General features: G+C 43.0%; 1 protein-coding gene across 3 annotated transcripts in view; it reads left to right on the forward strand.

The window, feature by feature from the left end:
- Positions 1–13,574, forward strand: part of RBM33 (RNA binding motif protein 33) — a 99,471-nt gene that overhangs the window by 60,744 nt on the left and 25,153 nt on the right. The window contains exon 16 of one of the 3 annotated variants that reach the window (XM_066627631.1): positions 9,255–9,639. The exons of the other annotated variants lie outside the window; for them this stretch is intronic. Within the exon in view, the coding sequence (XP_066483728.1) occupies positions 9,255–9,284 (30 nt within the window). The 3' untranslated portion in view covers positions 9,285–9,639. Of the gene's footprint in view, positions 1–9,254; positions 9,640–13,574 lie in introns of those variants that run through there. 3 annotated transcript variants of the gene reach the window in all.

Here is a 13,574-nt window from a genome sequence, read left to right on the forward strand (position 1 = left end):
ACAAAGGTTGTTTTGCCTTTTATACTGTAAGCTGCTGGGAGAGGGATGCTTTTAAGATCATGAAGCAGAATAGAAATGCAAGTAATAAGCAAGATAGCATGTTGTGTGAGGGAAAGCTTTAAGAACCAAGTAGATTGAGAAGGAGAACCTCTGCGAGAGCACCTGTTTGGCATACTAAAGGTTCCAGGTTCAAACCCTGGCATCTCCAAGCAAGACTGAGAAAGAGCCCTGTCTGAAACTCTGGTCACCCACCGCCAGTCATCAGAACAAAGGAAGCTGCGTTAGATACCAAGTCAGATCATTCGTTGGTCCATTTAACTCAATTGATTACACTGGCTTGCAGTGGCTCTCAAGGTTTCAAACGGGAATTCTCTGCCTTACTTGGAGGTGCGAGGATTGAATCTGAGACCTCCAGCATGCAAAGCAGATTCTTTTCCATATGGCCGTAAACTGCAGTCATTGTGGGCAATACTGAATAGACCGATGGTCTGAATTTTGTATGTTTCTATAGGTACTCTAGAGAGAAAAGGAGAAACTACTGTGAGGAGATAAAGTGAGAAGGAAGAAAGACAGGCGGAAAAAAGGAAATGATTCAGTTGAAAGGAAGTTTGGGGTGTATGCTTAAACATCTTTCCTTTTCTTCCATCCACCCTTGGTTGTGTGTGTGAATTAAGTGGGAAATAGTTTAACTGTTTCCAGTAAACACATTCCTAGGTATATGATCCACAATTTTGTTAGTATTTCAACACACTGGACAGTCTGAAATTTTTCAGCTAACGTCTGGTAGAAGGATTCTTCCTTTCTGTCCTTGTATTGTTTCTTTCCCTACCCCACAAAGAAAGTATTAATCCTGTCCTATTGTGCATGTCAGCAAACCACTCTCTGCTCTAAGCACAAACTGAGAGTAGGGAGGCACAAAGGGCTAGACAATTTAGCTAGAATGTAATTGAGGGCTTATCTCCTTTGGTGTGTATATTATGCTGAATACAAACAGTCTGGCAACTGAATTTTCACAGCAAGTATGGCCAGAAAGCCCACTGGTGGATGTAAGTTATCCACACCTATTGAAGAAATAGCCTTTGAAAGACCTTAGACACCAACCTGTAGCACTGATTGTTCAGTTAAGGGTTGTTCAGCTCTGTGGGAGTGGACTTGACAGCCTTGTCAGAATCTCGGGACTAGCTGCAAGCAACAGCTTTGTAAACCATTCAGGAAACTGGTTAGATAAATTTAAACCATTTGTTTCTGTTTTCTTCCAGTAAAATATTTATTTAAAATATTTATTTTCTCATCCAGATGGAGATGTTCAGGTCATCTTATAATGACAATTTTAAAAAATCAATAAAATGTATTACAACAAAAGAAAAACAGAAAAAAATGTGGTCTAGTCAGAGAACTAACAAAAATTCACACACACACCCCAAAGGGGATTTTCAAATCTTGAAAAGCAGAAAGAAAAAGAGAAAATTTCTTTTGTACAGAGACATAGCCAGCCTGAGCTCAGAAGGGAAGGAATTTCACAAATGGGGCACCACCAATTTATTACTTACTACTTTGTTTTGCTATTTTGATAGCTGTGGTCTATTATTTTGACATTTTTATAGCACTCTTCAAGGAGCTCCTTCCTTCCCTTCTTCTGTCCTCTCAACAATCCTGTGAGGTAGATTAGGCTGAGAGATAATGACTGACCCAAGGTCACTCAGGAAGCTTATGGCTTAAGCAGGGATTTGAATCTGTATCTTCCAGGTCCAACACCAGAACCACTATACTGTCCTGGCTCTCAATTACAGGTTTCAAGCTAAAAAAGTGACCCAGAGTTTTGGAGTGTTTGAAGCTGTGCTTTGTAGGGAGCATCCTGATTTGTGAGAACGGTTCTCCTGGGGAATGAGATGCCTATAGAAGCTGTAGAATCTTGTTCTGTGGAATTGTTCCTGAAAAGTCTGAATGGATATGTGTGCTCATTTTAAGTATGGAGGATGCAGACCAAAGAATCCTTGCGTGAGAGGGAGACGCGTACACAAACCTGGGAGGGGGGGGGTTAGGATTGGAAAGGTTAGCTGTAACATCTCCATTGCCAAAAAAGCAAGTTGCTTTTTGAGCGGAAGATTACCTTGCCACCTTGGCTGCATGAGCTGCTCGCTGTGTGCAGAGAATTTCAGAGAACTATCAACTGTATGTAGTTAGTTCTTGTGAAGAGAGGCTTCTTTGGCTTAAGGCCAAAGTGACTTGTCCAGGAATCCCTTCCAAGTTTTGATTGGAATGATCCTTTCAGGAATTGCTTCCTGAAGGGTTATGACAGGCTTATTTTCATCATAAAGCATAACCAGTTACATACATTTTCTTCCAACCTATATAAACTGAATAAAGTTGAGTTGTACTTCTATACACCTGAGTAGAGAACACCCGATAGGATATGATTTCCATTTCTCAGAGCAGCCATGTCTATAGCTGGACCTGCATTGGGCCCTCAGTTGGGCCCTCATGGGGGGGGGGAGGGAATGTCAGTTAACTCCAAAAGTTTAGATACCTTTCCCTATTTGCCCATTAAACTGCTTCCTTCCCCATGAGTCCATTAAATTGCTTTCTTAGAAAGTTCCCTCAGCGCTGCTGCTCTGCTTCGCTCTCTGTTGGAGCTCTCTAAGAATGGAAGAATGTTTCCATTCCAAGAGTGTCTGGGTGGAGAGAGTACTGATGGAGATAGGTAAATGTTGGAATTGGCTTGGCAGTCATCTTACCTACTTTCAGGGGCTCCTTCAAATGTTTTTGTACTAGCCCTCCTTCTCCTTGAACTGGGCACTTTGGGAATGGAAGCATTTCCTGAGTCTGCCCTAGGAACTCCCTGGAACCTACTTCCTGAGGAACTCTCTATTCCTAGTTGTGCCTGCCTTGAGGGTGGAAAGGAGAATGACAGCACCAACTGCAGGGGAGTCCTGCTAGGTAGGTAAGCCTGCCCCCAAGCCCATTCCAACACTTGACGACTGTACAGAGCTCCCTAAGTGCTGCCAAGAGAGCTCTGTAAGGCAGAGCAGTGGTCTGCAACCTTTTTCATGCCATGACCCCAATCAAGTAAGTCTGTATGAGACTGGCAACCCATTGCTGATCCTGCCCCTCTCCCAGGACCCAGTCCACCCAACCTGCCCCATCATTGCCACCTCCCATCCTGCTGCCCCATTTGCCCTAAACGTAGGAATTGAAGCTGGTCCTGTCACTCTCCTTTCCACACTCAAGTAGGACAAACTAGGAATAGAGAGTTCCACAGGAAATTCTTGTGTCTTCACAACCCTGTGAGATAACAGCATGAGCAGGGCCATCCTTAGGAGCTACGGGGTTAGACAGCGAGTCTGTGCAGGATTATATCAAGAACTCAGTTTTGATAAGGCAGTACTATGATTGGACTGGATCCAAGCCCTTTCTTGCATTGGCTTTGAAAGGTTGCTGCAGCACCCAAGTGAGATTTTGCAGTGCCATTGGAATTGAAGAACACAGGTTGAAGAACACTGAGGTCGAACTTTAACAGACCTTTGCAGATGTTGGATGATTACTGGTCTCTGCAGCTGACTAATATTCTGAAGTCTGTTGAATTGAGGTGCATTAATTTCAGGGTTCATTGAATTTGCATTTATGAACTTTGATTTTCTTCACACTACAAACATCCTAGGGGGCTTGCTGTATGTTTCTGCCTTGGAGATTTCTGAATGAGAGGAGAGCGGCTTTCATGCACATGGAGCCGTATAGCTGCTTTTCCTTTGCTCAGTGTCAGTATTTCAGGATTATTCCACTTGTGTTTGCTGCAAAAAATTACAGAAAATTGAAAGTAAGCATGAAAATTCACTTAGATCAAAACACTTGATCAAGGCACTTGATTAAATTTTCAATAGTTTGTCATAAGGCAAAAACTGATACTACTTTGTTCCACATACTGCACAGAGAAAAGGCAGCAGGGGAAGCCATTTGGGGTTACAAAATGATTAGCTTTGTCAGAACTCCCTGTGTGGTATAAAGATTTCCAACCCTACTAAATATCTAGTTCTGAATCCTGTATAGAACCTCTTTTGCCAGCACCCATGTACTTTTCTTTTGGTTCAGCATTTTGATTCAATGTGCTCTATTTCATCTTGGGTCAGCTGTGTCATTTTGTGTATGAACATTCAGTCGATCTTATTGCAATCTTCTCTGGAAGAATTTGAAACTATCCTCCTCCTGTTTTGTTTTTGTTCTGAGCATTTCAACAGGAGCATTGATGCTGGAAAAGCTCTCCAGCACAGGTGCATGATGTGCAAAACTTGTGAAGCCAACTGCAGTGCTGCTTTTTCTCTGTTAAGTGTGAACTGAAGCCATCAGTCATACAGCCATTAGTAATGTATCGCACATTACTTTGTTCATGTTTGCTCATTAGGCACATTACTTAGGGCTGTTTCTCAGATACCCATCAAGTCTTCTGCAAGTTGGGGAGTACCTGTATTTTAGTGAAACATTTTTGCCTCTGGCCAGTAGACTTCCTATTACATAGGACTGTAAACCTACCAAATGACTTCCTGAATACTAGGTGTCATTTTAGGAGAGATTCCCTCTCCAAATTGGTGCCTGCTATTTTTATTCTCCTCTTCCCCCCCCCCCCCATGGACATGAAGAGTTAGCGATCTGGAACTGTTCTAGCACCATTAAGGGTCCAGACGTATCCAACTTTCCAGTGTTGATACAGCTGCAGTGCAGCCCAGAGATAAGAGAACAAATGTTCCCTTACCTCGAGGAGGTTTCTGTGATTCCCCCACCACCACAAGATGCAGCACATGCCCCATAGGCACAGCTGCCTCAGTGCTGGAATGTTGGATAGGATTGAGACCTAAGTGGCCTCATTTCACTTCCTGGATGAGTTGGCTTAACCAGAAAAGGGTACTAAGGCAGATAAGGGTAAGGCTTCAGTGTTGAATCAATTTATCATCTATAACTTAGCCTGAGTAATTGGAGAATAGGTTTAAAATAAATACATATACTTCTAAAAACTTCAGAGGGCAAAAGCTCCATCTTGAACAGGGTCAAGTTAGATATAGCATATGGGTATTCCATGATGAAAACTCCCAATTTTTGTCGTCTTTGGCAAAAAGCATATGCAGGGGAGCAGGGACTAGATCAGGGTTGCAGGGGGGAGGATAGTTAATCCTTTGACTGGGAAGCAGGTACCTGGTTTAAATTATCCAAAGCTGCTACTGCATGGAGGGGAAAAATTACAGATACAGTGTTTGTGTCTGTAAATTTTCTCTTTTATGGCTAATAACAGTTGGGGGAGCAGTTTGGATTTGGACTACAGCAGAAGGGTGGCAAGGCCCCCTTTCCTGTGCCATGGCCCTGATCCAAATCACTCACATGCACTTGCCTTATAGCTGCTTATTTTTGCGGGGTATGGGGGAGAATTCCAAAGCATTTGAAGTTCTAGTCATAGAACTCCCACGCTGTGTTTAGTTAGATACCATACTGTGTCATATCATACTTATGTGATATGATGCTTCACATCTGTAACTTCATCATCTTAAAAATGTACTTTTTGCTTCAAAACTGTTTTAATTCCCTTGCAAACTTCATGTGTTAAAATTCGTATGACTAACCAGTTAACATTGCATTATCTAGTGATTATTCTTAACTATTAGTTACCTCTCCCCCAGCAAAACACCACCCTGGGCACTTTCAGGTGACTATAAGATTAAATTCTACAGATATCCATGGGAAGAAGCCCCACTGAATTAATAGTCTGTTCTTCAAAACTATTGGTTTTGTGCATATCAAACAACTAAAATTTGTTTAATCATATGAACGCTGCCCACGTGCATGTGAGAGAGAAACAAATGCCCAAATATATACCTACCACACTCAGATGTTAGCATGATAAGGCAAAGCAAGTATTTTCAAATATATCTTGGCTGGTTTTTTTATGATACATGCACAGTCTGCCAACATTAGAAAAAATTTTGGTAGGAGAAGGATTGGTGAAGTTTGTGAAAGCAAAAACTGCCTTTAATTGACCTTTTTCATACTGTTCACTCATTTGTTGTCATGTTCGTTGGAGGCTAGTTTGTTTGTTATTTATTTCTACTCTGCCCCTCTCCCCTAAAAGGACCCAAGGTGACTTGTTGCACTAGAACAATGCAGGGCTTTTGCTTCACCTCTTTTATCCTTGTAGGTCATATTTTAGAGCCCCGTCTACCCTGTAGTACAACCATGAATGTGAGAGAACTTTAGAAATGTTGCTTCAATTTGCACCTATTCTGCCACCTATTGATTTTGATTTTTTTAACAAACTGTGCTTAATAGTTACTGGCTCACAGTGTTTTATGAAATGTCATAACTGTGATCTTTTTTGTCATCTGTCTTTGGCTATAATTATCTGGCTTCGGTGTTTTTTTGTTGCATATTTTCTCAGGCCTATTATTCCCTAAGGCAATGGTTCTTAATCTGGTGGGTTGTGACTCACCAGTTTGTGTAAAGGTTGCCCTGTCCCTTTAAGGGAAGGGGGAGGCAGCAATGCAATCCCTCGAATAGTGTTGCTAAGGGGGGGGGTGAGGGGTTGCTTTTACTCACACAGGGCTGCAGCAGGGTGCAGAAAGTGCAGGGAGCCCTACGCAGCCCTCTGCAGGGCTCCCCGAGGCATGGAACGTTAAAAAAAAAACACAACAAGCATGGAGCACTTCTGGTTTCCAGGAGGTGCTTTGCAATCACTTTTTTTGAATGTTCCAAACCTCGGGGAGCCCTGCGGAGGGCTGTGCGGGGCTCCCTGCATCTCCTGGAATGTCCTACAGCCCTGTGTGAGTAAAAGCACTCCCTTGCCCCCCCTTAGTGATGCGTCACTGCCCTTGCCCCTCCCCTGCAAAAACTTACGTAGGGAGTAAATCTCCCTAAAAGTTTGGAAAATACTGCCATAAGGGTTTTTTCAATTTATCCAAATTTTCAGAGGCTATTAGGAAAAGTGCTCCTTTAAACTGAACAGTGGGGCATGCAACACAAAAACCCACTATCTCTAACCACCTTGGGTGTTTTTTCAGAACGACAGCTCTTTTAGGGTAATGGCAGTTGTTCATTTTTGGGGTCTGGAACAACGCATATCCTTTCCATCCTGTAGAACCATGCCTGTTTATTTGCATCAAACTTTAATTGCCTTTCTTGCCTCCTTCATGGTGGATACTGTTTCTGATCTGATTCATGCTGCTTCATTTTTCTTATAGAGCAGCATTTCTCAGATTTTGGGTTGGGACCCACTAGGTGGGTCGCGAGCCAATTTCAGGTGGGTCCCCATTTCAATATTTTTAATATACTAGACTTGATGCTACCATGAAATGTCACTGCAATTGGGGAAATGCTACAGACCTGTACTTTTAACAAGCTACTGTGTATATTTGTTTAACAATGATAGTAAATGGGGCTTACTCCTGGGTAAGTGTGGGTAGAATTGCAGCTTAGGATTGTTAAAAATTTTCCTGCTTGATGATGTCACTTCTGGTCATGAGGTCACTTCCAGTGGGTCCTGACAGATTCTCATTCTAAAAAGTGGGTCATAGTGACAAATGTGTGAGAACCACTGGCATAGAGGCCTTTCAGATGTACCAAGTTCTAGGTGGTATTTCTAATATAGGTTCCCAATATAGGCTTGCTTCTAGTCCCTATGTGGGGGACAATTTCTAGTCAATGTGTGGTGGTGTTTTTTCCAGTCCTTTTTTTTGCTTTGCTCCCTGTTTTGCCTGATGGGATACCTTCAGCTCCTTGCTGTGTCTACCTTTTCTTTTCTACATGCACGTACAGCCCTGGACACTGCCTACTCCGTTTTCCTGTTAACCTCTCTTGCCTCAATTAAGCTAAATTTTAGTTGCAGTTGATTCCCATTGAAGCCAACGGAAATTATGACAGTAACATCTCATTGTATTCAGTGGAGTTTCATCATGGGTAAACCTTTCTGGATTATGGCCTCTTCACTTCCCTGTCTTTGTAGATAATCTTTTACTTGGAGCATACGTGTTCAGTCTCTCTGCCTTGATACCTTCCTTATTCTTTCATCACACAAACCTTCCAGTCCTTCAGCTCTGCATGTTGGCTTTTCTCCCCTTACCTCATAGAAATTTTAACATGTTTGAATATTCTCTTGCTGGCACATGCATCCTCAGCACTAGACTCAATACAATGTTTAGGAGTATTTATTGTGTTTTAATGCAGTTTTTCTCCCAAGAAACCCAGAGGTACATGGTTATTTTCCAAAAATTCTGTGACATAGGAAGTTTGTAACTTAATGAAGACTTGAACCCAGGTCTCTGTGCCCCTAGTTCAGCACTTTAACTACTATACCTCGCTGGCTGTCAGATCACCTGTGCAGTCAGAGAAACCTGTAATGTACCTTGTAGATAGTGTTTATTATTATTATTCTCCTTTCTCTCCCTCCCTGATCCATGAAGCTCCCAAATGATAAAAGAATTGAAGACCCTTTTCATATCCAACTTTGACATTAAAACAGGACATACAGGAAGAGGAACAGTTGTAACAAGCATATGCCTTGAGAAAGGAGCCCCACATGAACAGATGGCGTATGCTGCAGAAAGTGGGCAATACAGAAATGGGTCAATGCAAGATCAGACTTGCTGGGTCTGAGAAGTTCTAGGTTGGGAGCTGATCTTCTTGTCAATGCATTCTTGTAGCCATTCTGACTTTACTTGACCGTCCTTGAGTTAGGCAGACTGCTCCTGTCAACTAGAGCAAGTATCAATACGTGATTCACTCTTTTTCTCAGTTCCTTGCATTTGAGCATGGAGTCTAGCAGAGCAAGCCTCTTTCTCTTCTGTGCCCAGTTGTGATAGCTCCCTAGGGGCTTGGAAGACATATTTATTCAATCTGATATCCATCATACAACTGTGAGAGACAAAAAATGAATTCTGCATGCTCGGATTTGTTCCTCAGGTCAAGTGAGAAATTGTGTCATGGGCCAGGATGACACATGGCCATCTTTGATGTATTTCCTTTCCCACAAGCCTGTGGAGTAGCAAGCCATGAGGACAGAATGCATTTGGAGTCTGTCTTAGCTGGCAAGCTGCTGTAGTGGTGGTTCTGACTAAGGAAGCAGGTTTGTAGATAATGCCCAGTTTTTAGATAAAGCACAGTTTTTAAGCTGTGCTTATTGATATTTCCCTTTATCTGCACTGGAATGATTTACAGTAGTGGTTTATTATTAACTGTGCTATTCAACCATCTTATATTGTTGTTGTTGGGTGATTTCTCCTTAGCCACAGACTGACCTTCCTTGCTCAGAGTGATATATCTAGTCCTCTGTCGTCTGAAAATGCTGGGTCTTTTACTGGAGCAAGAACACACCTCTTTGTCTCTGTGGAGAGCTGCACTAGTGGGTCTTTTGTGTATGGAAGAATTGCTTTGTTTTATGTACTTGTAACTGTTGAGAGCCATGGTGTCTGCAAAGGCTGAAACAAGCAGCTGGCACAAGAATTTTATTTGGAATTCAGCACTGCATGATCTTTTGCTATTGTATTTCCAGGGTGGGGATTGGGACAAGAGGATGGAAGAGGTAGAGACGTGAAAAAAAGAACTTTGAGTAGCAAACATTACTTTCTGAAGATAAGAACTATTCCAAAAGTGTGTTCATCTCAATTGATACAGACTTCAATTATTGTATGGTTTTGTTTTGTTTTTTGCATCTGTATTGCTCATCTCATGCAATAAAAACATTTAAATAATTTGCACTTTTTATAGCCCTTTTATTGTGATCTCTTAGATCATAACATTAGTTTCATTATGAGGAAGGCAACAGTGAAGTTGGAAACAGATCTGATTTCTCAAATACTCAAATTTTTTTAGGGCAGAGCATTGATAGTTTAAGGCAGAATTTGACTCCTCGGGAGGGTTCCCCTTGAGAGGACTTTGATTCAGTCTCAAGAATGAATATTAGAAATCAGTCTTGGAAATGTGCTTGTTCACTCATTCACCCACACACACACCCCTTAACGAACCTGTGTAGCCCCGTAACTGACAGACGCCTGCATTGCTGTGTGCTTGACTGAATCAATTTGCACCCAGCAGCCTAAATTCTGGTTCAAGAAAGTATTTATTTCTACAGCCTGTGTAAACAATTGAGCAAATGTTATTTTTCCCCTCCTGATTTTGCATAATTCATTCTGCTTTATTTCATTAAATTGATAAACTTCACCTTTGGTGAAATCAGTGGTGATGCGCTTTCAAATTGGTAGAATTTTACAAATTGTGATGCAGGCTTTTCAAATACCAGTGGACCCAAAGTGGTAGACTATGCTAGGGTAGGTGATAGAAAGTGCAAAATATTGTTTCAACTTTAACCTCCTTTTCTTTCCCCTGCCCCAACTTCAGAAGACACTCATACTTAAATTCACCTCCATTACCTGTGCTTGGAGAACTGCATGATGTCAGTGCTGCATAGATAGTGTGTGTATTTGTGTAATTTCAAGATGGTTCAGCTGCTTCAATGCCATTGTGAGCCATCGGGCTGCAGCTAATTCACTTTTGGGGTGGGGTGGGGTGGGGCTAGATTAACCATTATACCAAGTAACTTGGGAGTAGAACCTCTGCAAAGTTATGATCCTACCCATGGGGAGGGTTCCCATCTGAAATTTCTCTACATCTCTAGATCTGTCACTTACAAGGAACAAGAGCCTAATGTAACCTGTTCTCAACTGAAGGTAAACTTAAAATAATAGCATTTGGCAGTATGAAGATCTGAGTCACCACTTCCTCCACGGGCGCACCTTCCAGGTCTGGCCCCGTGTTCCCCCCCCCAAACGCGACTGGAACTGTGCTCCGGCCAAATCCGGAGGGTGTTCTGAGGCATTCGGGAGACCTTAGAAGGTCACTTTCCATTTTTTGAGAAAACCAGAAGTGACATTTTAAGACCTTCTAAGGCAGCGATTTTCAGCATTGTCTCCTGCTTTACCACTTCTCATGGAGGCTTTCCCAGGCCTTAGAAGGCCTTAAAATTTCACTTCCAGTTTACTGAACAACTGGAAGTGACCTTCTGAGGACTCCTAAAGGCATTAGTACATCTTCCGGACACAACCAGAGCACAGCTCCATACACATCCAGAGGAGGTGCAGGATCCCGGAAGAGTGATGTCCAGGGTCCTGTGACCCCCCCAGCTACACTACTCTGGTCTTTTAGAATGCATAAAAATGGTTAATACAGGCATCTACTGTGTCCACAGATTCAGTTATCCATCGACCCATGCCTGCCCCTCACATCCCCCCATGCCCATTAAGTACCTTAGTTTTTGTGTAGTCACCAGGAAGTGCAGGCGTTCCTCCTTTAACAAAGCAATTTCCTTGCTGAACTGAAGAACATGACTGCAGGCAACCAGCCTGCACTCTACAGGGATCCTAATTGAACATTAACAGGAAAACTAAGGCACTGTAATGAGCACAGGGGCTGCTATTTTCATAGGGTTCCCCCATATCTGCAGTTTCTGTACCCACGGGGGTGCACGGAACATAAGAACATAAGAACAGCCCCACTGGATCAGGCCATAGGCCCATCTAGTCCAGCTTCCTGTATCTCACAGCGGCCCACCAAATGCCCCAGGGAGCACACCAGATAACAAGAGACCTTATTCTGGTGCCCTCCCTTGCATCTGGCATTCTGACATAACCCATTTCTAACATCAGGAGGTTGTGCATACACATCATGGCTTGTACCCCATAATGGATTTTTCCTCCAGAAACTTGTCCAATCCCCTTTTAAAGGCGTCTAGGCTAGACGCCATCACCACATCCTGTGGCAAGGAGTTCCACAGACCGACCACACGCTGAGTAAAGAAATATTTTCTTTTGTCTGTCCTAACCCGCCCAACACTCAATTTTAGTGGATGTCCCCTGGTTCTGGTATTATGTGAGAGTGTAAAGAGCATCTCCCTATCCACTCTGTCCATTCCCTGCATAATTTTGTATGTCTCAATCATGTCCCCCCTCAAGTGTCTCTTTTCTAGGCTGAAGAGGCCCAAACGCCGTAGCCTTTCCTCATAAGGAAGGTGCCCCAGCCCCATAATCAACTTAGTCGCTCTCTTTTGCACCTTTTCCATTTCCACTATGTCTTTTTTGAGATGCGGCGACCAGAACTGGACACAATACTCCAGGTGTGGCCTTACCATAGATTTGTACAACGGCATTATAATACTAGCCGTTTTGTTCTCAATACCCTTCCTAATGATCCCAAGCATAGAATTGGCCTTCTTCACTGCCGCTGCACATTAGGTCGACACTTTCATCGACCTGTCCACCACCACCCCAAGATCTCTCTCCTGATCTGTCACAGACAGCTCCGAACCCATCAGCCTATATCTAAAGTTTTGATTTTTTGCCCCAATGTGCATGACTTTACACTTACTGACATTGAAGCGCATCTGCCATTTTGCTGCCCATTCTGCCAGTCTGGAGAGATCCTTCTGGAGCTCCTCACAATCACTTCTGGTCTTCACCACTCAGAAAAGTTTGGTGTCGTCTGCAAACTTTGCCACTTCACTGCTCAACCCTGTCTCCAGGTCATTTATGAAGAGGTTGAAAAGCACCGGTCCCAGGACAGATCCTTGGGGCACACCGCTTTTCACCTCTCTCCATTGTGAAAATTGCCCATTGACACCCACTCTCTGCTTCCTGACCTCCAACCAGTTCTCAATCCACGAGAGGACCTGTCCTCTAATTCCCTGACTGTGGAGTTTTTTCAGTAGCCTTTGGTGAGGGACCGTGTCAAACGCCTTCTGAAAGTCCAGATATATAATGTCCACGGGTTCTCCCGCATCCACATGCCTGTTGACCTTTTCAAAGAATTCTATAAGGTTTGTGAGGCAAGACTTACCCTTACAGAAGCCATGCTGACTCTCCCTCAGCAAGGCCTGTTAGTCTATGTGTTTTGAGATCCTATCTTTGATGAGGCATTCCACCATCTTACCCGGTATGGATGTTAGGCTGACCGGCCTATAGTTTCCCGGGTCCCCCCTCTTTCCCTTTTTAAAAATAGGCATGACATTTGCTATCCTCCAATCTTCTGGCACCGTGGCCGTTTTGAGGGACAAGTTGCATACCTTAGTCAAGAGGTCTGCAACTTCATTCTTCAATTCCTTAATAACTCTTGGGTGGATGCCATCAGGGCCCGGTGACTTATTGATCTTTAATTTATCAATGAGGTCTGAAACATCTTCTCTTTTAACCTCTATCTGACTTAACTCCTTGGTCAGGTGGGGCCGTTCAGGCAGTGGTATCTGCCCGAAGTCTTCTGCCATGAAGACAGATGCAAAGAACTCATTTAATTTCTCTGTCATCTCTAAGTCTCCTTTTATCTCCCCTTTCCCTCCCTCACCATCCAGAGGGCCAACCGCTTCTCTGGCGGGTTTCCTGCTTCTAACATATTTCTGTGGGAACCCCCACGGATGCCTGTACATCAAATAATTCAGCTGTTTTTATTTGCTAACAACCTGTTTTGAAACTCAGCTAATTCATAGCCAATTAAGGCAATTCGGTTTTCACATAGTCTTTAACAAGATTTTAGCAAAAGTATACAGTTAAAGAATTGGCGAA

Source organism: Tiliqua scincoides, chromosome 5, assembly GCF_035046505.1.
Source record: "Tiliqua scincoides isolate rTilSci1 chromosome 5, rTilSci1.hap2, whole genome shotgun sequence".
Classification (NCBI taxonomy): Eukaryota; Metazoa; Chordata; class Lepidosauria; order Squamata; family Scincidae; genus Tiliqua; species Tiliqua scincoides.